Source organism: Limanda limanda, chromosome 22, assembly GCF_963576545.1.
Source record: "Limanda limanda chromosome 22, fLimLim1.1, whole genome shotgun sequence".
Classification (NCBI taxonomy): domain Eukaryota; kingdom Metazoa; phylum Chordata; class Actinopteri; order Pleuronectiformes; family Pleuronectidae; genus Limanda; species Limanda limanda.
The window spans coordinates 12,230,978-12,254,678 of NC_083657.1; the positions used below are offsets into that span (position 1 = coordinate 12,230,978).

Consider the following 23,701-nt stretch of genomic DNA (forward strand, 5'->3'; position numbering starts at 1 on the left):
TGTAAATGTTTCTGATATCTTTGCCATTTTATAAGGCAATAATTTATTATTGTTGGGATTACAACTTGTTGTGCTGCCCCCATGTGGCCAAATAATCAATTGATGTAGGTTAATTTACAACAAATAATTAATTTGACTGTCATTCAAAATACACAAGGGTACAAAAAAGTACTTAATCCATAGTGGATGGTATTTGCCAGCTAATTGTGCTATGGTACCATCATCTCTGCCTAATTCTAAAGCTCTGTGCATGTATTTTTAAAAGTTATATACATAAAAGTCTTGTTGCTCTTCTTTGTTGCAACATGTCTCCTTTTAATACTGTCGACACCACACATCACACATACACACTGAACGGGCGTGTAGAGACACACAAGCAGGTGGTGACATTTGATACATAGTGAGATGCAAGCTCCTGCTGTCAATGAGGAGGCAATGACACAACCTGCAGAGCATCTTCTACTCCCTAGTGACACATGCCAACTCAGATTTATTTATAAAGTCCTACTCGGTAAAGGAAAATTTGTAAAAGGAGATGGAAAATCTAAGAAGACATTGCGTTCTCGATTTTTTTCTGAGCCAGGAATCAGGAGTGTGTTTGGTTGTGTGTGTGTGTGTGGGGTCACAGAGGTGTGTGTGCGACTGTGTGAGGAGGGCAGATGGTGTAGCTCTAGGAACCATCTCTCTACATTAGGGTGCATAGCAGGTGGTGTCCGTGTGTGTCGTGTGTGTGTGTGTTGTCGTGTCCTACACAGGCGGCAGGGCGCAGTCTATAAGGACATCTCTGCAGACCTTGCCTTTGGCCTGTGTCAGCAACGCTTACGTTTGATTTGCCGTTTGTGTGTGTGTGTGTCGGTCCAGCGAGAAGGAAACAGGCTGTAAAGTCAGTTGGAAGAAGTGATGTGAGGCTGCGGGGGTGATGAAAGGACGGATGGATGACAGAGCAGATAAAGGGAAGTGACAAAAGTATGAAAAGAAGAAGAAGAGAGAAAGGGAAAGTCTCTGATGTGTTGTATTGCCTCTCGTCTCTTCTCCTCCACCCTCTTTTGAAGCCTGCTTTGATTGACAGATTGGGGAGGAAAGTGTTTATTTCATTAGCTTGAGGTTGTGAAGTAAAAAAAAAAGGGAAATGAGTGACAATAACTTCAAATCTAGGGCAACATGAAGACACTTCACAGATGATATCAGTAGCTTTAATGTGTTTGGAGACAGAAAAATGTGTGTGTGTCCGACCACCACTGACGGCTGATTTTCAGGAAGTGCACACCCTCTGCGAGCAAATCAGAGCCCCCTTGCTATCTGGCCGCCTGGAGGCTTTTAGCTGAGCAGATGGCTTCTTATTGAATGAGAAATGACATTCATGCGAAATGTTACGGCAAACAGACGCAGACTGACTGGATGAGGGGAGTCTGGGTGGAGGCTGGGGGGGGAGGTAGAGAAACTGTCTGTGATTCAGTTACAGGCAGATGTCAGCGGCTCTTTAGAAAAAAAAAACATTTCACAGAATAGCACGGACAGGCTTAAGTGGAAAACCATGTCCGCGCCATGTCTGTGCCATCTATCAGATCATCCTTGTTTTTTACTTTGAGTCCCCTCCTCCTCTGTAACAGGAACAGAGGATGATCAAACTGTTTTGAATCTTTCAACTTCCAAAGCAGAGTCACATGTCTGCAAATTAATTTCCTCCAAAGATTTTCCTTTTAACGCTATTCGAGCAGTGTGTCACATACAAGATCTTCCTTTTAGATGCTGTTTAATTGTGTTTTCATCTTGTTGCTGTACACAAAACTTCTGCTTCTTTCTGTTCTGCTGTCGCCTGTTAGACGAAGAATCATTTGGGTTATAAGCTTGTGCCTGATTGTTTCTCTCTCGTTGGTTAAATTAACATTAACATTAGTTCAATTTAATCTACCCCCCCTCCCCCTTATGAATTCATCAATTGTTGAGGGACTTACCGTGCGACTTACCGGTTCCACTTTCACTGTCTCTTGGAAATTTCTGTTCCGTGTGTAAAAAGGATATAACAAAAACTTATATCCTTTTTATCCATGAAGGTCAGTAAAGGTGAGATATGTAGAAAATGCCAAATCCAGCACACACACGCAGACACACACACGCACGCGCACACACACACACACACACACACACACACACACACACACACACACACACACACACACACACACACACACACACACACACACACATACACACACACACACACACACACACACACACACACACACACACACACACACTCACGCACACACACACACACACACACACACACACACACTCACGCACACACACTTGGCCTGTGTTGAGTCCACAGCTGTGTTCTTTCTTCACAGCAGCTGGGGCATGAACACACACACACACACACATATATATATAAACACACATCATATGTTTTGTCCTGATGTGGATGAGGGCAGACGGACGGGGGGGTAGAATGACTGAGGGAGCAGAAACAATACATCACAGACACTTCTGGGATGTGTCTCATGTGATGGTTATAAAATCGAAGAGACAAATACAGTGGAGATGTCTTATAATGAATTATTTATGATAAATCATGATTGTGCATAATTTATCTTATTGTATTTCTACTCAGCGGTCAACTTGACTCTGAATTCATATTCAGGGTGGTATTTCAAATGTGGGGGGACATTTCAGAATAACAGACATACAACCAGACCAACAGACGTGTTGGTTGAGGGTTTGATTGTGAAGAAAAGGAAGAGAATGAAAAAAGTCAACTGGAAAAAAAAAATGCTCCAGAGATTGATTGAGGGATTAAAGGAGTTAATCTGTAGCTGTGATTGTATGAGAGGGCAGGGTGAAGCAAGGGTTACTGTCATCCCTCCGACTCTCTTCACTTTATCTCTTTAAACCTCCTGCTGGGAATGTGGTGTTTGATTTATCTTATCCTGTCAACCATTTGCTCTCACATGCAGTAAACGGTTTTCTCCTTACTATTATCCTTGTTATTTCCCATGCTCTCTGCGAGTGCATGTTATAGAATCCATGTTGCATCCTGTGATTGACACCCTCCATCTCCCTTTTTCTGCTCCACAGACATCACTCTGGATCCAAAGACGTTTGGGGGCGTGGCCAACTTCAGCACCTTCCTACTGGACCGCTCGTCGGGCCTGTTGTTTCTGGGGGCCCGGGACGCCATATTGTCTGTGGACACCAATCAACTGAACAAACCACCACGCAAAGTATGAGGACAATGTCTGTGTTTGTTTTGTATGAGGGGGAGATAGAAATGACCAGCTTCCGTCATAATTACCAACAGCAGTTCATAATACTGTCGTATTTGCTCCCTTAACTGGAACTATTGGACTACACAGTGGAATTCTGGAACATCTGGAGCTCCAGGCAACAGGTGCTGCCACCTTTAATACAAACAGAGTTGAAAAAGCTTGAAGTATCGCTGGGCTTTTGAATGATTTTTGTCTCAATTGCCTCCTTATGAGTTTGTTAATTTAGGGTTTCCCTTTCGATTATCTGTGATATGGGAATGTTTACGTATCGGTAAATGCCCAGTGTGACACGCTGAAATGGACACACAATGATCCCATTCAGACCTGCTATTGAGGTCCATCCTGAGTGGTCTTTGCTAAGTACACGTCTGAACATACCCCAATGCATCCTGAATCATCACATTGGGAGGGGGTCTGGGATTACATGAAGCCACGCTCTTTTTACTCTGTGTTTCACAAATGTGTCCTGGGCCGAATATGAAGGACTTGTCTTGTGTCGGCAGAGCTTCGGACTCTCTAGGTGACAATGAGGAATTGATTTATCTGAATCTATAAGACCTTTTTCACAGGAGAAGATTTCACATGCAACACTCTGGAAAGTACTGGTGTAATCAAATTAACGATGTTTTGTTCCATTAAAAAGGACTTTTGACTATTATGTTAGGTATCTGGGCAAGTGTTGTTATAAGTCAGCTCAAGCCACCGTAGCTGATCCAATTCTCTCTTTTCTTTTCTTTGATCCAGATTACGTGGGATGTGCCGGAGGATAAGAGGAGATCTTGTGTGGGAAAAGGAAAGACGGAGGTGAGAGTTGTACTTGTCACAGCAAAGCTGCAGCCAACACACACTTTACAGTGACTCACAGTATTTACAGTAGCTGTCTCTTCACATAATCCTATTGTAATTATGCTGTACGGAAGCTTCCAGGAAAATCCTGGAAAGCACAACAACTATTACATTTACTGTATGTTCAGTCCCTGCAGTACAGGGTTGTTTAACCCCGGGTTGCCAAGATAATGAGCCATGAGATAAGAATATTTATGATTGTGTTTCCACTTTGGATCCATTTTTAGATTTTATTAGTATAATTGCTAAAATATTACCTTTGGATAAGGTCCTAGATAGATTCCCTGCACTTGTTTAATAATATTCCCCAATTTATTGTGTTCAAGTGGCCTCAGACATTTGAAATGTGTGTTTTCATGGACCTATATTTTGTGCCTCAGTGAGCATCTGTGTGTCGCTGCCCCTTGCTGTTAGGCATCGGATAGGAAATTCTGGGACTAGTGCCAAGGTCTCATCAGGGGTGTGTGTGCGAGAGAGAGTAAGAGAGGGTGCATGTGAAGTCACAGATGTCCAGTAAGTGTCTGTGGAAACTGGTGAAATAGAGCATACTGTACACTGAAGCTGTACAACTCAGTTTGCTGTGCAGAGTAAACTAACTGTGCAATGGAAAAAGTATTTGTTGAGTAATGTTGCACTGACTCCTTGGTTTTAACAGTTTTATGAACAGTGCCAGGCTGAACTAGAGCGTCATCTTCAAACTTTACAGTCTGGAATTACTCTTAATTCTCAGAAGTGCTGAATTCCTTGAGTCCAGAAAAATTAGGTCAAATGTGGAGATAAACAAAGCCAGTGGAAGGTCAGTGTTTTAACCAAAGTGCAGCGCAATGAGTTTTGACCTATTTTATACAATCATTAGGGCAGATTTCTGCTTTCCAGTGTAAGGCCAGGGAAGGGGGGGGGGGTGAAAGATTGATAAAGGCAGGAAAGAGAGGGGCTGTTTTTCTGCTGAGACACTGATTACAAGATTACGTGTGAGTTGGAGGGATTAGGAAGAAGGGGGGGTGGGGGAGGGGGGCAGGAAGGGGAAGAACATGAGACAGCCAGCGAGAAAGGACGAGGAGCAATGTGCACAAGAGTAGAGAAGGACGACTGTAGACTCAACAGGAAACAAGCGTGAAGCTGAGCGAGAGAGATGTGTAAGACCTTTTCCAACATTGACATTGTCATGACCAGTAGACCTCATGGGGAAAAAGCTAAGGATTGTGTGCATGTGTGTGTTTGTTTATACAATTGTGTTGCTTCACTGCAACAAAATATTATACCATGCACAGGTCAATAAACCAACCACCACATCTTATAAATAATCTAGAAGCTCATCCATGTGACAATAACCATTTGTTCTCTCATAGGTACTGGTCACTAGTTTTAACAGAGTCAATAGAAGATGGCACATTGTGTGTTTGAAGGGTAATCATACAATCAACAACATAGAAAGCCTGGTGGTCTGGTGGCAGAAAGAACTGTTGACAGTTCTTTATAGGACAGGCAGATAGCCAGGAGGGATCACTCTGAATGACGTGGGGTCTAATATATTGTTTTCTTTTATCAGAGAAAAAAAATATTCTGTCTTTTTATTGTTTTATTCCAGGATCTTTTGATGTTTTATTTAATTCAGAAATTGTACACAGCCCAGAGGCAGAATATTCTCCACCCCTGGAGTAGTGCAGGAGATAAAGGGAAATTCCTGTCTACAAACACACACACACACACACACATACTTTAATTTCCTGTTATTATTGCAATAAGGCTCTCTTTTAGCGTCAGTTGTGGCATTCGTTGACTTTCTACTGTGATGAAGCCACTGAAGCTTTTAGACTAATTAGACCCAGTTATAATTGAAAGTAGAATAAAATTGAATAGAATCTAATAGAATAGAGCCATTGGACCCACCCTATGCCAGATTGTGAATGAAACTTATTAACAAGAATGAGGTTAATATGGGCCAGTGAAATAGCTAATCCCCAAGCTGATCCCATTGTTAGCAGCCTGAGCGTTCTTCCTTTTCTCCCTGGCTCTGTGTCCGCCGTCTCACATGAAGCTGATACCGCAGCGAGGGCTAGCGTGCGTGCGTGTGTGTGTGTGTGTGTGTGTGTGTGTGTGTGTGTGTGTGTGTGTGTGTGTGTGTGTGTGGAAGTGGCTGGTGCTGATTTGGGTGAAATGATCTGGACATTAGAGAGAATCAGATCCCTGGGGAGGAGGTGACTCAGGCGTGGAGCTCATCCAGGATGGCAAGCAGAGACTCGCACACACACCGAAAAAGTTGCCCGTGTCATGGTTTCATGGTAACTGGGTAGGCTGTGTTTCCATAACAGCTGCAGATATTATATTTGTTGGTAAAGAAAAGCTTGATGAAAAGTAAGTGAGAAGAACAAAGGTTTGTTTTTTTATTGATACATGAAAAGGAGTAGATTGAGGTTTCAGATTTCATGCCTGTGTGTGTGTTAGTAAGGGGGGGGGGGGGGGTCTCTGCTGACACCAGTTGAGGTCTCAAGTATCTCTACCAGCAGTGGGGGTCTCCAATTTCCGATCAGAATCATCGCTTCTCCAGCCGTTCTCAGTCTTCTTCGACTTTTACCCATAATCTCAGTGTGGCTGATTTGAAGCTTTATATGGTCATGGAACATTTTATAATTCTTATAATGAAGAATCTTATGCAAAACACAACAATTAGAGACAAATGAACAGTTCAAAAATGCTTTTTAGACAACATAGTTTTTGTTCTAGTTTCTAAAGTTGTATGTGGATGTAAGCTTTTGCTTATTTCTGGGTCTTTGTGTCCCCCTGCAGGTGGACTGCCATAACTACATCCGCCTGCTGGAGTTTCTGGAAGAGGGACGCGTCTACGTGTGTGGCACCTATGCCTTCGATCCCCAGTGTGCCTTTCTGGTTAGTTTGTGTGTGTGTGTGTGTGTGTCTGTGTGTGTTTGTGTGTGTGTGACATTTTCCAGCAGGTATTTTGAGCACTAAAGTCACGATAGCTTTATAGATAAGAGTTCAAGAAAGATTTGTTTTTCACTGTAATTAGAAAAATTAATAATGTGAATAGTTCTTTATTTGTTAATCTACTAGCACACTCTTATTTGTCCTCCTCTTTCCCTGTCGTCCTAAAGGAGCTTCCCTCCTTCACCCTGGAGAAAAATAAGGATGGAGAAGTGAAGATGGAGACGGGGAAGGGCAAGTGTCCCTTTGAGCCCAGTCAGCACTACACAGCTGTTATGGCAGGTAAGTCCCACGACTGCTTGTTTGTTATCAGTTGTCAGCCAAGGGTTTTTATTGTTAGCTTACTATTGCACCAGTTAAAGCTTGCTTCTTGCTGTTTGTGTGTCTCCAGGTGGTAACCTATACACAGCAGCCACCAGTAACTTCCTGGGAACGCTGTTTGACATCTCTAGGGCAACAGGCACAGAGCAGGAGCGCATCCGAACCGAACAATCCATCAACTGGCTTAGTGGTGAGACACGCATGCACACCTTCACACAAACAGCCTTTTGGCATATTCGTAATCATACTTTCCCACAGGAATAAGACAAATGTGTGTTTGTGTGTTTTAGACCCAGAGTTTGTGAGCTCAGCCTTCATAGAAGAGTCTGCAGACAGCAACCCGACCGGCGATGACGACAAAATCTACTTCTTCTTCACTGAAGTAGCCAAAGAATACGACCTCTACACCAAAGTCAAGGTCCCCAGGGTGGCACGGGTCTGCAAGGTAACCCAACGTTTTGATGGACTGATTTATCTTTCCGTTACTTGCTCTGATTATATTCCCACCTGACGTCTCTTTCTGCCTTAGTCTGATGTGGGAGGGATGAAGACCCTGCAGCGACGTTGGACCACCTTCCTTAAGGCCCAGCTGGTGTGTGAAGACAAACCCAGCGATCAGCGCTACAACATCCTGACCGATGTTTTCACCATGCAGCACACACCAGGCGACCCCAGCAGCACGCACTTCTACGGACTCTTCACCTCCCAGTGGTAAGATGAGGAACAAGCACAACCGTGCACATGTTTTTTGACACTCTTGGAAAGAAGAAATCATTTTTCTCCTTTAACTCTCAGTAAGAAATGGAATAGGCTTTTTTCCTTTTTATATTTGACGACGTGAAAAAATTAACTCTTATTACTTCACAGGGAACGTGAGGAGCTGTCAGCAGTGTGTGTTTTCAGCTTGTCTGACATCATCAAAGTGATGGACGGCCCCTTTAAAGAGCTGAAGAAGACCGGTGAGGGCTGGAATCCTGTCCCCACACCCCGGCCTGGCCAGGTACTGAGCTTTACTACCCCATGTGTTTATATCAATCTCTTATACAATGCCTCCTTCAACGTCCTTAATGTATTTCTTCTCCCCTCCACACTTTTTTTAGTGTTTAAATAACGCATTAAAGGCTGAAGGATTGGATTCATCCCTAAAACTCCCAGACAAGGTGCTGACATTCGTGAGAGACCACCCTCTGATGGAGAACAGTGTCAACGCAGCCCCCCTGCTGGTCCGCAAGGGGACAAGATACACAAAGCTGGCTGTAACCAAGACAGGAGCAGAGCCAACAGGAGTGGTGCTGCACCTCGGAACAGGTGAGGAGAAATAAGTACCTAAATGTCGCTAAAAGCATCTTTCTAGACATATTTAATACTTTGGTAATTAATCACAAAAAAACCTGTTCAAATAGTTTGTTAAAAGATGAGATGTAAAAGTTCACCATGTGATCGTGTATGTTGCAGACCGTGGGGAGCTCCACCAGGTGGAGGTAGTGGGCCAGAATACCACCCTTCTGCAGGAGATTCCTCTGTTCGCCTCAAATGAACCTGTCAACAATATATTACTACACAAGGTAAAACTACATGCATCTGTACACACCCTTCACACACATAGTCACCTGCAGTGCAAGGACATATCAGCTTTCATCTTGTGTTTCCAGGGCCAGGCTCTTGTGGGCAGCCCTCTGTCTCTGGCTCGTGTCCAGGCTGAAGGCTGCGCTCTGTATCCCAACTGTGAGCTGTGTGCCAGAGCCAGAGGACTGGGCTGTGTGTGGAGCGAGAAGGAAGCAGCCTGCAGGAGCACGGCAGCAAAGTGAGTACTACTCTCCAAACGGAGAACTGAAAGACTTCCAGGAATGAAAATCATAAGCAGGAAGACACTGAAAAGCTTATTTTAGTGTAAAAATTAAGCTATATTTCTTATCAGCATGTTCATTTTTTTACATTCGTTTTATAGTGGAAACACTAAAGTTATTCTTTATAAAAAAAAAAACAGAAATAGCCAGTGAGCAGAGCCGAAGTAAAACGTCTAATGATGATGTTGAGTAGATACCAGAAAACGAGATACAACCTTCACTAATCATATCACACTTGATACATCATTAATAGATTATTATTATTATTTGTGGATGTTTTTAAATGCAAAGGAAAAGGAAAGACTTCTGTTCCTTCTAAAACATTTGATGCAAAAGTTTGACTACATTGTGTGTGTGTGTCCAGGCCTGGTCCAGGTGATTCGGTTGAGGATGCCTTGAGGAAATGTGATTTAAAGGAGGGTACGTGTACTCCACTGTTACTTTTTAATGTGGTGATCACACACTATGTAAATGAAGTTACTCATCAATTTAAAACAAGTATAATATCTCGCCGTTTCCTGTTATTCATCTCTCTGCTGTCTCGCCGCTTGCTCTCTCTCCTCCAGGGCATTGCTCTCCTTCCACAAGGGAGCTGCAAGTTTCCATCGGCCTGCGCCTCCTGTTGCCGTGCGTTCAGCTGACTCCCAGGCCCTGCAGCTGGGAACATCCTCTCCACAGACACACCCGGCAACATCACTCTGACCTGGAGGTGACCGTCACAGAGGAGAGCTTGGGAAAATACATCTGCACATGCCAGGTACTACTGCACTGATGTTAACCGCAAATCCTATATTTTGTTTTAACTGTTGCCTCATTATACTTACATTTTCACGCCACATCCAGGTCAATTCACACTCTCTCTCTTTTCATCTTGGTTCCAGGAGGTGAGACCAGGTAGCAGAGAGCACACTCCCTGTCGTAGAGCAGCCTATCACCTCACACTAAAAGGCCCTAAAGCTGGAGGAACAGTAGCCACAGCCGGTGGTCGTCACGTCCTGGCTATCTACATCCTTTTCTTCTGCGCGGGTGTAGCGTTTGGTATGGTTGTCCTGTACTTCTTGACCCGGCGACGCAACGCTGGACGCCAGGGCCACCAGCTGCCAGATAATTCGCTGTCATCGGGAAAGGGGCAGGACCTACTCGGCTCCTCTGCCACTCCGCAGTCCCCGAGCAGCGCCAGCTTGCTGTCGGACGGATTCCGGCTAACGGAGAAACGAAACGGGACCGCGACCACAACCACGTCAACCACCCTCCTCAGCAACCAGGGAAATGGTGGTCACCATGGTAACAGCTACAGTGGGACCCTGATCCACAGCAACCCAAGCAATGGCCACGGGAATGCCTTGTACACCAACTGCAACACGAGTAGCAGTGGGCTGAAGCTTGCCTCCGAAATTCTAGCGGCAGACATGTTGGAAGCAAGGACAGGGGAGAGAGTGAGGCCTAAGGTGGTAGAGAGGGAGTCAGGGGAGGGGGACGAGGTGGATGAAGGGCTGGGGGACGGGTTAGGGGAAGGAATAAAAGGACTAGAGGAGGAGCTTGCCAGCTTTCCCATGTTTAAATCACCAGCACCACTGGCTCAGTGTGAGGAAAGCTCAATATGACAAAAAAATATAAAAAAAATATATTAATAATTGCACCATTTTTGCTTCCTCCAAATAAACTGAGTACTCCTGGGAGGGATGCAAAATGGCTACTGCCCAATGCCTTTGAAAGGGAGCTGTGGCTCGAAGAGAGACTACAGAGACATGAGGAAAACATGTGAGTATGAGAGACGTATAGAGAGAGCTGCAAGCGTTTGGATGGACTGTCACAGCTACATAAATGTATCAGATGTAAATAAATAAAATTGTTAATATAAGCTGTGGACAGGACAGTGATCGTGACACTGGGCATTTCAGATGTCACAATGAATCAAAGACAAAATGTCCACGTGTGTGACCAAAAGCCATATTGTCTTTGTCCTTAGCGTCTGTTGTCGTTCGCACTCTCGTCCTCTTCTCGTAATGGCACCGCAGAAGGGTGCAGGTTGCATCTTAAGGCACCTCTCTCTGTCTCTGTATTTCTATTTCTCTCTCTGACACACCACTCAAATCTTTCGAGGGGCCAAAGGCACCAAAGGACTGCTGAGCCACGGACTGCCCACTCCTGGGCTTCAGACAAATAGATGTCAGAGACTAAAGAACCATGACGGGGCTGTTCCGGCCTAAACTGCCACAGAGGGCAAGTGGATGATAGGTTCAAGTTCACCCATCAGCAAGAAAGTCTACAGCTGCCCAGAAATGTCACTGTTCACCTTTACTGTTACTCAGAAGGCAAATGATTTTCAACAAGGATGTGGAAGTAATCTGTGGAACGAACACTGAGCCACAATCCCCTTGTGTGTGGATTTCATCATAAAAATGTATTGGGTTTTTCTGTCCTGTTGTTTTATAATAAATACACAAAAGTTGCTGTTTACCTGGTATCACTGTTCCCATATGGATCTACACCCAAATTGAATGGCTTCTTCCTTTGGTCATGTCCCACTCTGCCACAAAGTCTCATGTAAATCAGTTGCGCAGTTTTTAATGATTGCACATATAGTTCACAAGCACTGGTGCACATTGTCCTCTCTCACTCTAGTCCAGGGGTCTTCAACTAAAATTGCAAGAGGTCCAGACATCAACCCTCCTCCCCTTCTGGGGTCCGGATAATTAGAGACATACAAATAAGGGCTCTGACTAAATCATCTTTATTGACATTTTTATTGGACAAGGTTGCTTTTGTAACAATACAAAATGAAACACAAACTGGCAAAAATACAATGCCTGTTCTGGACGAACATGAATTTGCATATAGGTTCACATTCCTTTTTAACCATGTGACATCCTCAAAGACAAACATAAAGTGCTTTAGGTTGAACTGAATGACTCATTGTCGTTCTCAAACAGGAATGTCAATGTAAAGGAATGTCATTTTGAACGGTATTTGGCCTTTATGATGTTAAGTGTCGAGAATGCGGTTTCGCAACTTATATTGCCCCAAAGAGGACCTGTTCTTCCCGGCTGAAGGCATCAAAACGAAAGTTTCCAATCAGTTTTTGTATGAACTCAACATGAGAAGAAACATCTCTCTCTCACCCTGAATTTGCTTCATTGCTGGAAAATTTGTACAGTTCTCTTGGAGATCCACTTTGAAAATCTCCAACTTCCGCTGGAGAGACGAGACAGCTGCTACCAAATCACACACAGAGTTGATCTTGCCCTGCAGTTTTAAGTTGAGGTCATTTAGGTGTGAGGTTATGTGAACTAAGAAGGCCATAACATTTTTCTTCAAAAACAAAATTGTGCAGACAGGGAATGAGAGAGGAGTTAGGAAAGGAGTTAGGAAAGGAGAACCATGGTTCAGAGAAAATATGACTCCACTCACACTCAGTGTTTTCTTTCAACCAACTTTATTTATAGTAGAAGATACACAGACTGTACGGTACTCTGTGCGCCTAGTTCAGATTCCTGTCTGAAACAGAATGACACGTCCTGAAAAAAGAGGTTTTCACTTCAAGCAGAGCAAACATTTCACATTCAGTTACTCACAGGACTATTATGCAGATGACTTTATGTTATGATGTATTCTCTTTGTATGTTTGCGGTCAGACCTCCTGATACACTCCAGGTATGAGAGATCTGTTCTTCTCCAGCTAGGAAAGATTTTCTCTGCAACTCTTTAATTTTCTTTAATTAAACAGTCTTTTGTTTTGCTTTTTTTTTAAGTTACTTTTATTGAATGGTTGTTGCTTCATACAAAAAACAAATGTCTGCTCTTGGCTGAGCAGTGAATGCTGTGGTTTCTGTGATTATTGGTTTTATAGAGAGGAGTGAAGTTCTCATGACTTCCACCAACCATCAAGAAAATCATCTGGCTTTCTGTAGCCAAACAGCTTAAAGTCAGTCTCATAGAGCTTGTACAGCTTCATCCTTTCCACTAGAGGCACTTCTCTGAACCAGCCTGACAAAGACTCGGAAGTTGTAATGTTGACATAGGAAAGAGGGAACTTAATGTCGTTCTGCAGCTTTAAGGTGTTCAGTAGCTGTTCAGCATCCTCCTCTAGAGTCTCCACATGGCCAATGAAATCATACCTGAGAAATAAAACCAACCAGTATCAATCTTTAGGCAAATTTCCATCAACAACGCAGAGGAAAGGATCTTTGTAGCATTCAAAATGTCCTTACTGTATGAGGCAGGGGTGGCAAAGACGGTGCATCTGCCTCCAGTGAGGTTCAAAGGGCAGATTCCCCTCAGTCTGTGGGTCCAGAAGATATTGAATAAAGTTATAAAATGAAATGCGCACGCCTAATGCTGACCCCTCATCCATCCTATGTGTTTGATTAGTCTGGTTGCCGTAGAGACGCTGGATGTGTTGGGCGAAGTTTTCAAAGTAGGATTCGCTGTAATGTTCGAATTTGTCTCGGTAGGCGGAGATGAGACGGACGAACGGGTCCCGTACAAACAGGAACTTGGTGTAGTGCTTCAGCTTTGCCTGTAGTTAACAAATACAATACACATGAACACTCTGTCATACTAACTGTGTTGAAACTGAATCAACTCATAGTGAGACAAACTTTTGGTTTGTAAGTTTAAGGACACTTCTGAGGTCACTATATGGACTCACCTTCCTCTCTATTCTTGGGTTGCTGCTTAAAAGAGGTAAGTTGCCAAAGCCATGAACCAGATAACGAGATATGGAACTAGGGTCCTGATATGGCTCCCCGTGTTTCAGTACAAACATCACCCTCTTCCAGTTGGTACATGCAACCTGAGAGACAGAGTATACAGCCAGCAGGGCATTTAGCTATAAAATATGTTCTTAAATAATCTTGTGTGCTGTGTGTTCATGTTCGTGTCACCTTGGGAATGTAACAGTATATGATGCCGTGCTCGTCATCCACAACAAGGTTCTTCAGCTCACTGTCACTCATATCTTCGAGACTGCGTTTCCCCTTAGAAATGGCCTTTTTGTCATTTTCACAGTTTTCTTTTAGCAGCTGTTTTCTCCCTTCCTGTAAGATATCCATCCTCTCAGCTGTGATAAGAAGAAGCAGAATATACATTCAGTCATCCAAAGTGTTTAGTGCTAAAATAATTCTGCCTTTGCATGGAATTCTTAATCAAAGAGAAAAGAAGTGCGGCCAAAACCAAGCCAAAGGGCAAATATCTCTCTTGGTCAAAGCCTCAGTGAGGGAAAGAAATGTAATACATGATAATCCAAAAGTAATCAGAGCTAAGGTCAAATGTGCACCAATCTACCAGTCCATGTACTCATACCCATTTCCTAGGCAGTTAAGAGCAAAATGCAAACAATGAATGAAATAAACAAAATGCATTTAAACCAAGAGCAGGATGCAGCAGGAACAGTAAGAAACTAACAAACACACATTTTACCTCTTTTTCGATGGAACCTGTCCCATCTGTAAACGGACATGATGAGAAAAATCGATCCAAGAAATATAAGGGTCCGCGGCATTCTTCTGCATAGTGCCATGGCAGCTGGATTTATTGTTTGTCAGCCTGCGCTAATGAATGTCGTTGCGTGTTTGTTTATCCTAAATATGAGGAGAACCGGTCTCAGTTTGGTTCAATCAAGTATTTCTTTAGAAGCAATGAAAAGGTATGAAAAGTTACAGCAAAGTAATGGGATCCCATAGCACAGCCCCGGCACTCCTCCAGCAACGGACAGTCACGAGTAACATCAAACAGACGGCGTCTGTAATATTTTATAACAGTAGGTATAATTTGATTGGTCAATAACGAAGGGGAGTCGAGACTTTGTCCTTCCTCGATGGTGCGTAGCGAAGTCCACCCTTTTGGCATTGGAATAAGGAAATGATGAGCAGCCGCTGCTAATCTCACTCCTCTCTGATAGTTGCTGGCCAAAATCTTCAGTTCATGACAGTTTGATTTTGTGTTCCATGTACTAATACCGATTTATTATTATTTTTTTTGTGATTTGGTTGTTCATTGGAATAAAGAATATTGCATTATTGTGTTCCTGCTCTATCGGTTGTATGTTCTGTTTGTGTAAGCATTTGAATCCTCTAAACCAAAGAAATCACAGGTCTGTACTTTAGCCTACAGAGACATCCATCAGTGCTGTTTGCGTCCTACTGAGATCATTCACTGCTTTTTAGCCTTCCTAAATTCACTCACACTACTCCGCTCCTCCGCTCCCGTCACTGGTTACCAGTGGCTGCCCGCATCCATTTCAAAACATTAGTACTTGCGTACCGTGCTGTTTGCTGTCCTGGCTCCTAAATGGTGGAAGGAGCTCCCCAATGACGTCAGAAACCTATTTTGTAGTTGAAGAGTATGCAGTCCTGTCTAAATGACTTCATGACCTGAGCTGGTTTATGGTCTAATGAGAGGAAAATCGGGGGAAATTGAAACTCCAGGACAACAGAAGGGAAATCCAAAGTATGGGATGCATATTTGATCATTTATATAATATAAAATATGTAGTTTATATCGTTTAAAGTAATTTTTAAGGGTGTTTCCTGGCGTGATTCTCAGTTACAAAGTTACATGCGCGCGTTGTCCGATATACAGCCAAATCCGATCTACTTATCTGGGGGTGGTTATCCGACTTCAGTCGGACACAAGAAATCTAGATTTGTGGAGTTACATGAAATGGATCTTCGATTGAAACCCGACAACGCCAGAAATCCGGTTTCAATCGGACACATGTAACCGCAGTGACTGACTTGAATCTGACCTTACAAACGACCCCTCAACTGTATGACCACCCAATCCTGACCAACCTTTCACACAGGCAGTTGACGAGAAGGGCGGGTACATGACATCAGTGCTACTCCCAGACCATGGGGGCAAAAAGAGACCTGTGGCATTTTTCTCAGCAAAACTTGATCCTGTTGATACAGGCCTCCTTACTTGTCTTAGAGCTGTAGCAGCTTCAGCTAAGACTGTCATGGTATCCAAGGATTTAGAAGGATACCCCCTACTCACCCTGTTAATCCCAAATGCTATTTCTATGATGCTATCTATAACATGCTATTCTGTTGGAAATGTTTAGCATCACTGTGAAAAAAAATGTAATGTTCTAAACGCAGCTACTCTTCTTCCAACAAAAGGAGAGTTTGTTCCCCCAGACCAGATTTACAGGAAACACCTTAGCAGAATCCAGACTTTGAACTGTTTTTGGAGGGATCAGCATCTCGCAATTCAGACACAGGAGCAAATTTAGTTGGTTTTTCTGTGGTAACAGCACATGCTACATTGATTGCATGACCACTCTCTGCTTCTCTGTCTGCACAAGCAGCAGAGCCCACTTCTCTCATTGAAGCATGCAAATTGACTAAAGGGAAAAGGGTCAATATCTACATAGACAGTAGATATGCATGTGGTGTAGTACATTATGTTGCATGATTTAGATTCCATTTGTTAGTATGCCATTAAAACAATTGAGAAAATATTTGGGCATTGATTTGAGACAACATTGTGCCTACCACCAATCCAGTGGTGGAGCGTTGGAAAGATAAGATGGCACACTAAAAAACAATTTTATGAGGAAACTGGATTGTCATGTACTAAATCTTTTTCACGTGTTCTCATGCAGATGAGAATGAGAATTAAACCAAAATATGGATTGAGCCCATTGAAGATTCGGTTCGGACTTCCAATAAACACGTGCTTTGGACCTCGATAACTCTCTGTGATGAAGAATCTGACAATGTTATACTAGCTGTTTAGTCTGCTCTTATCAGTCCTTCCTCACATTTAAGATGCATACCTGTGTCCACGACAATGGCATTTTGCTTTCCACTTCAGTGATGATGATGATGCATTTTGAATCCTTGTGAATTGATGTATTTGATTTTGTTTTACTGTAGTTGTGCATTCTCTTAAATTGTCAATAAATGACAAAAAGGAGATGTATTGGAAAAATTAACTAAGTATGGTTGAAACCTATTTTGTAGTTGAAGAGTAACCTTATGCAGTCCTGTCTAAATGACTTTATGACCTGAGCTGGTTTATGGTCTGAACTGTTTATTGCTGTTGAACTGCCAGATCATTTGCCACTTGTTGACCCACCACAGGAAGGAGTATATGTCTGTTTATCTCCTTAGGAAATACATGTGAATCAGCTGTGCTGTTTAGATTCCTCTCCTTCCCCCACCTATGGAGCCAGTCTGGATTGGTTCAGAGAGACAGCCCCAAGTCCTCCTATATAAGATCTGTGCATTTGACTGTTCTCCATCTTCACTCTGAGATCCTTGTGACTCCCTGTGTTGATCCTTTCTGCAGAAAGCCTCTTATTAAATACACGTAGATAACTTTGATGTTTCAAGCCACTTGCATCTACAGATTTCCATCACAGTAGTTTTGCTTTATTTTGAAGAAATTGTACTTTCTTAATTCTTGTTGTTCTGGGTTTGTACCTTCGGGGTTGAATGCACTTATTGTAAGTTGCTTTGGATAAAAGCGTCAGCTAAATGAAAAATGTAAATGTAAATGTGTAATTATGATCTTTTTTTTATCTGGTGCAACTGACTCTGACCTGCACCGACATGCACTCATATATTGTTGCTTTTCTCTCTGTGCTCACTCTGCTTCTGTGTACATATGAAACGTCTGCTCTCAGATTTGCGAGTTGCTCTTGGTTTTGTTTTTCTTCTAGAATGTCAGTGGTGCTGTAAACAATTGAAATAGTCCTGCCCTTGGTTTGGTTGCGTTTCAAAAAATCATCCAAGCAATGCAGTGCTGTGTTATTAGGGTTTTGTTACGGAGGAGAAATCCACAGAGCACAGGTAAGTGAGGATGTAGCACAATAACCTGACGACAGGAAGTGCAGGTTTTACATGCAGGTTACGTGTAGGCAACTCAATAGTCAGGCTGCAGTTGAGTCATCAATTCTGCATATTGTATCATCTCTCTCATTTCCTCCGACTTTGCTTCAAGGGTTTCCACCAAATTATCCATATCTCTGAACCTGTTTCTCACGTAGGCGTCGGTGTTGAGAGTGAGGTTCTCTATATCTTTCAACTCAGACGCAGACAAAGTTGGAAGCTTTCTTAAAATGTTCAATTTGGCCATGTTGCTGTCCGCCATCTCCAAGATACTGTTACGCTCTGACTCAAATTTAGCCTGTAGGGTAGAGAATAAAAAAGGGTGATCAAGTTATCTAGTGGCTAAATACTTCAATAAAAGGAATTCAACAACTCCCCTTTTCAGATTGTAGGAATTTCTCATTGTTCCTGAACTGCGCCCTCATTATCTCCTGTAATTCAGGGGTCACAATAGATACACTGTTATACTCTGTAGCATGCTGGCATAAGGCCGATTGTTTCACATCTTCATGCACATAAAATAAACGAAAATCAGCTTCTGTCCGTTCTGTTTGTGCTGCAATCTTACACTACATTTGAAAATGGCCTATATTCAGTGAAATTATGACCTGTCAAAACTTCTGAAACAAAGAGATCTAAGAATAATTATCTTTTCTGTGCATGTTTATTCTTTGTCAAAGAAGACACATATTACAGCATGCGGACATGTGTAGATGTGAAAAGCAAGGGAATATTCACAGAATCGCTTTATTATCTACAACTGCATCTTTGATTTTCTTGAACTTTATCCTCTGCTGTCTGGTTTCATTTACTGTTTCTATTTCAGAAAGCAGTCGTTGCTAAGATCAAAGCGTGGAACCGCAGTTTAGGGGAAAGGTACCCTGAGGGACCCAAACAGCTGCATCGTGGTAAAAATATATGTGCTGCTATATGTCAGATCTCTTGAATACACTCATGTGTATGAGCACTGTCCTTCAGCTGAATTAAGATTTTCTCTGCAATTTAGAAATGTAATTTTCCTTCTGTGCATTCTCACATGCGTCACTTGGGCATTTTCCGGACACTCACACATTTATACTCATAAAAGGCAACCAATAATATATTTACCAGTTTCTCCTCCACCAGTAAGTTTGCAAAGCAAACTAAACACATCGTGGCGAACATTAGGCCCACGACTCTGGTGCCTCTGGTTAGGGTTGCTGCTGCCATCGCTGTTTTGTTTGGAGGTTTAAATTCAACTGTAGGGACACAGAAAAGTCACAGTGAGCGAATTAGTCTAATAATCATGTTTCCATCTGTTTCTCTCATTTACCCAGGTTTGATTTTAATGTAATGTACGTGTGATTAACCCGTAAACCATAAACCATAAACCATCAGAACCTTTGCAATTGATATTAAGGGCATTAAGTGTTGTTTTCTTCTTTATCAAAGCACTTATCTAACCTTGTTTAGATAAGTGCTATAGATTAATTATTATTTATATTATCATTAAATAGACCGCAGCCTCAACATTTCTGTTAAAGAGTAAATCTTAAGTCATACTGTTGGTCTGCTTTACATAAGCAAACGCAGCAGCAGCAGTGTACTGGAAATGGATCTGAACCTCTTGATAAATGCTTACACAAATGGGCACAAATCCCAGAGGGGTTAAAGTAGAATATATTGTACATAATATATGGAGACAAGCTTTACCAAAGTTAAGTCAGACAAGAGTTTCATAAAGAAAGGTTATATATTTCTTATACAACGTTTTTGGAAGCCAACAACTTGAAACCAATAGGTCTAAGTCCAGTGTCCAGTTGTTAATACGGGGCGCAGGGGCACCGCCTGTTGGATGTCCAGAAGTCCAGACTTCTGACACGTAAACTTCACAAGAGTCCCAATAGTGTTCAAAGTTATTCAGGCGAGCCGAACAGAGATCATCGCAATAGAGTTTATTCTTTCACAAGAGATAAACTTGAGCTGGCTCCAGAACCAACCTGAAGACTAAACCTCGGTACTCCTTCTTATATAGCCAAAACTCACCTCCAATTTGTATATACCAATCAGGCGGGTTTCTCCACCTCTTTTTTAGTTTAAACTTAATAGATAGGAAAATAGATAAATAATGTTTCCCCCTATTGGTCCTTATGAGCCAATTTAAATTGGTATCAGAAGTAGGCTTGCCTTAGACACCAATAGTGATTATATACGTTACCACAGTAGATACATTTGTGGTTTTCGTATATCCTGCTACTTGATCCCTTTAAGATAGATAGAAACCAGAATCATATGTTGAAGCATGCAACCCTCATGATATGTATTTCTTGATTATTTCTCTCCCCTAGGCAATGATCACTGACCTGTTAATGGATGAGTATAGAACATGGGTTGTTGTCTTGAAGCACGCGGCATGTCTTTATGAATACACCATTTCATTTACATTATATGCTTAGACACATGCAGTCATGTCCTGCTAAACCACAGGATGGGACGTTGTTTTTGCATCGTAGCCTCACCTGAGTCGTTCAGCTGTTTATGCGGTGGATGCTTTCACAAGTGAACTTCTGACAGCACAGAGACGTGAGATAAAATTACCTCCTGTGGCTGAGCATTTATAAAGACCATCGCCGTGACCAGGCACAGTACAGTTAACTGGGATTGGTCCAATGGATGTTCCAAGCTCTCTGATTGGTTCGACTATCCGAGCGCTTGGTACATCCCTCCCCCTATAGCAGAGGTCTTCAACTAAAATTGCAAGAGGTCCAGACATCAACCCTCCTCCCCTTCTGGGGTTGTAGTGGAAAAATTAACTAAGTACGTGTGAAACCTATGTTGCAGTTGGAAAGTAAGTTTTTGTAGCTCTGTCTAAAGGCTTTTATGACCTTTCTACATGCATACACAAACTGTTCAAATAGTTTATGACCTGGACTGATTCACTGGTCTGAACTGTGTATGACCTGAAAACAGACCCTTCTTTAGTGTCTGTTTTAATCTCCAAAAGAACTTAAGGTATGTGTGCTTATCTCCAAAGGATACACATGTAAATTAGTTGGCTGTGTTTTGATAGCTTTTTTAATCATTAAAAACATTTTTAATCCACAAGGTTGTTTTTGTAACAATATAAAACAATACAATTGTTTTGTAACAATACAAAATCAAACACAAACTGGCAAAAATACAATGCCTATTCTGGACAAACATGAAACAGTGCAATAAACATTCTGTCTTGGAATTTGCATATAGGCCGACATTCCTTTTAACCATCAAATATGTGACATCCTCAAAGACAGACATAAAGTGGTTTAATGCTGTGTCTAGACCCACATTCCATAAATCAATTTTGTCCTGTATTTAAGAGGTGGCAGAGAACTGTAACAAAGAGAGTCTAATCTAATTTCTCAACTACTGCTCCTTGACCCCGATGGGAAACGTCACAAGGTCAAGGAAAGCATCGAGGGAGAAGCCATGAGGAGTTAGGAAAGGAGTTAGGAAAGGAGAATCATAGTTTCAGAGAAAATCTGACTCCACTCACAATCAGTGTTTTCTTTCAACCAACTTTATTTATAGTAGAAGATACACAGACTGTACGGTACTCTGTGCGCCTAGTTCAGATTCCTGTCTGAAACAGAATGACACGTCCTGAAAAAAGAGGTTTTCACTTCAAGCAGAGCAAACATTTCACATTCAGTTACTCACAGGACTATTATGCAGATGACTTTATGTTATGATGTATTCTCTTTGTATGTTTGCGGTCAGACCTCCTGATACACTCCAGGTATGTTCTTCTCCAGCTGGGAAAGATTTTCTCTGCAACTCTTTATTTTTCTTTAATTAACGGTCTTTTGTTTTGCTTCTTTTATTAAGTTACTTTTATAGAATGGTTGTCGCTTCATACAAAAAACAAATGTCTGCTCTTGGCTGAGCAGTGAATGCTGTGGTTTCTGTGATTATTGGTTTCATAGAGAGGAGTGAAGTTCTCATGACTTCCTCTCAACCATCAAGCAATTCATCTGGCTTTCTGTAGCCAAACAGCTTAAAGTCAGTCTCATAGAGCTTATACAGCTTCATCCTTTCCACTAGAGGCACTTCTCTGAACCAGCCTGACAAAGACTCAGAAGTTGTAATGTTGACATAGGAAGGAGGGAACTTAATGTCGTTTTGCAGCTTTAAGGTGTTCAGTAGCTGTTCAGCATCCTCCTCTAGAGTCTCCACATGGCCAATGAAATCATACCTGAGAAATAAAACCAACCAGTATCAATCTTTAGGTAAATTTCCATCAACAACGCAGAGGAAAGGATCTTTGTAGCATTCAAAATGTCCTTACTCTATGAGGCAGGGGTGGCAAAGACGGTGCATCTGCCTCCAGTGAGGTTCAAAGGGCAGATTCTCCTCAGTCTGTGGGTCCAGAAGATATTGAATAAAGTTATAAAATGTAATGCGCACGCCTAATGCTGACACCTCACCCATCCTGTGTGTTGGATTAGGCTGGTTGCCGTAGAGACGCTGGATGTGTTGGGTGAAGTTGTCAAAGTAGGATTCGCTGTAATGTTCGAATTTGTCTCGGTAGGCGGAGATGAGACGGACGAACGGGTCCCGTACAAACAGGAACTTGGTGTAGTGCTTCAGCTTTGCATGTAGTTAACAAATACAATACACTCTGACTTACTAACTGTGTTGAAACTGAATCAACTCATAGTGAGACAAACTTTTGGTTTGTAAGTTTAAAGATACTTCTGAGGTCACTTTATGGACTCACCTTCCTCTCTATTCTTGGGTTGCTGCTTAAAAGAGGTAAGTTGCCAGGGCCATGAACCAGATAACGAGATATGGAACTAGGGTCCTGATATGGCTCCCCATGTTTCAGTACAAACATCACCCTCTTCCAGTTGGTACATGCAACCTGAGAGACAGAGTATACAGCCAGCAGGGCATTTAGCTATAAAAATGTTCCTAAATAATCTTGTGTGCTGTGTGTTCATGTTCGTGTCACCTTGGGAATGTAACAGTAGATGATGCCGTGCTCGTCATCCACAACGAGGTTCTTCAGCTCACTGTCACTCATATCTTCGAGACTGCGTTTCCCCTTAGAAATGGCATCTTTGTCATTTTCACAGTTTTCTTTTAGCAGCTGTTTTCTCCCTTCCTGTAAGATATCCATCCTCTCAGCTGTGATAAGAAGAAGCAGAATATACATTCAGTCATCCAAAGTGTTTAGTGCTAAAATAATTCTGCCTTTGCATGGAATTCTTAATCAAAGAGTAAAGAAGTGCGGCCAAAACCAAGCCAAAGGGCAAATATCTCTCTTGGTCAAAGCCTCAATCAGGTAAAGAAATGTAATACATGATAATCCAAAAGTAATCAGAGCTGAGGTCACATGTGCACCATCTACCAGTCCATGTACTAATACTCATTTCCTAGGCAGTTGAGAGCAAAATGCAAACAATGAATGAAATGAACAAAATGCATTTTAAACCAAGAGCAGGATGAAGCATTAACAGTGAGAAACTAACAAACACACATTTTACCTCTTTTTCGGTGGAACCTGTCCCATCTGTAAACGGACATGATGAAAAAAATCAATCCAAGAAATATAAGGGTCCGCGGCATTCCTCTGCATAGTGCCATGGTAGCTGGATTTATTGTTTGTCAGCCTGCG

The 23,701-nt window shown here is 42.3% G+C and overlaps 3 protein-coding genes across 3 annotated transcripts in view; 1 reads left to right on the top strand and 2 right to left on the bottom strand.

The window, feature by feature from the left end:
* The window catches only part of sema4f (sema domain, immunoglobulin domain (Ig), transmembrane domain (TM) and short cytoplasmic domain, (semaphorin) 4F), a 43,985-nt gene extending 32,302 nt beyond the window's left edge, over nucleotides 1-11,683 (top strand). Inside the window, exons 2-15 of the mRNA XM_061066058.1 lie at nucleotides 3,079-3,224; nucleotides 4,014-4,073; nucleotides 6,903-7,001; nucleotides 7,226-7,337; nucleotides 7,447-7,566; nucleotides 7,667-7,821; nucleotides 7,906-8,087; nucleotides 8,244-8,376; nucleotides 8,477-8,684; nucleotides 8,832-8,941; nucleotides 9,029-9,180; nucleotides 9,588-9,643; nucleotides 9,790-9,980; nucleotides 10,105-11,683. Coding sequence (XP_060922041.1) covers nucleotides 3,079-3,224; nucleotides 4,014-4,073; nucleotides 6,903-7,001; nucleotides 7,226-7,337; nucleotides 7,447-7,566; nucleotides 7,667-7,821; nucleotides 7,906-8,087; nucleotides 8,244-8,376; nucleotides 8,477-8,684; nucleotides 8,832-8,941; nucleotides 9,029-9,180; nucleotides 9,588-9,643; nucleotides 9,790-9,980; nucleotides 10,105-10,827 — 2,447 coding nt within the window. The 3' untranslated portion in view covers nucleotides 10,828-11,683. The remainder of the gene's footprint in view (nucleotides 1-3,078; nucleotides 3,225-4,013; nucleotides 4,074-6,902; nucleotides 7,002-7,225; nucleotides 7,338-7,446; nucleotides 7,567-7,666; nucleotides 7,822-7,905; nucleotides 8,088-8,243; nucleotides 8,377-8,476; nucleotides 8,685-8,831; nucleotides 8,942-9,028; nucleotides 9,181-9,587; nucleotides 9,644-9,789; nucleotides 9,981-10,104) is intronic.
* Nucleotides 11,684-13,088: 1,405 nt separating this feature from the next.
* Nucleotides 13,089-14,759, bottom strand: LOC133028801 (carbohydrate sulfotransferase 12-like). Its single transcript, XM_061095836.1, has 5 exons — nucleotides 14,645-14,759; nucleotides 14,110-14,285; nucleotides 13,875-14,018; nucleotides 13,435-13,742; nucleotides 13,089-13,341 (listed from the first exon to the last, which is right to left on the bottom strand). The coding sequence occupies exons 1-5, from the start codon at nucleotides 14,742-14,744 to the stop codon at nucleotides 13,089-13,091; spliced, it is 981 nt and encodes a 326-aa protein (XP_060951819.1). The 5' UTR covers nucleotides 14,745-14,759.
* Nucleotides 14,760-22,035: 7,276 nt separating this feature from the next.
* On the bottom strand, nucleotides 22,036-23,456 carry LOC133028802 (carbohydrate sulfotransferase 12-like). The gene is made up of 5 exons (XM_061095837.1): nucleotides 23,435-23,456; nucleotides 23,036-23,211; nucleotides 22,802-22,945; nucleotides 22,370-22,671; nucleotides 22,036-22,276 (listed from the first exon to the last, which is right to left on the bottom strand). Exons 1-5 carry the CDS (start codon nucleotides 23,454-23,456, stop codon nucleotides 22,036-22,038), a joined length of 885 nt encoding a protein of 294 aa, XP_060951820.1.
* Nucleotides 23,457-23,701: the final 245 nt, after the last annotated feature.

Coding starts and splice junctions, on each gene's coding strand:
- LOC133028801 (XM_061095836.1), bottom strand. CDS start 14,744: ATGGCACTATGCAGAAGAATGCCGCGGACCCTTATATTTCTTGGATCG. Junction 13,743..13,874: donor ACCCAAGAATAGAGAGGAAG/GTGAGTCCATAT, acceptor TGTTAACTACAG/GCAAAGCTGAAGCACTACAC. Junction 13,342..13,434: donor TGCCACCCCTGCCTCATACA/GTAAGGACATTT, acceptor TTTATTTCTCAG/GTATGATTTCATTGGCCATG.
- LOC133028802 (XM_061095837.1), bottom strand. CDS start 23,456: ATGAGTATTAGTACATGGACTG. Junction 23,212..23,434: donor GAGTATTAGTACATGGACTG/GTAGATGGTGCA, acceptor TTCTTATCACAG/CTGAGAGGATGGATATCTTA. Junction 22,672..22,801: donor ACCCAAGAATAGAGAGGAAG/GTGAGTCCATAA, acceptor CTACATGCAAAG/CTGAAGCACTACACCAAGTT.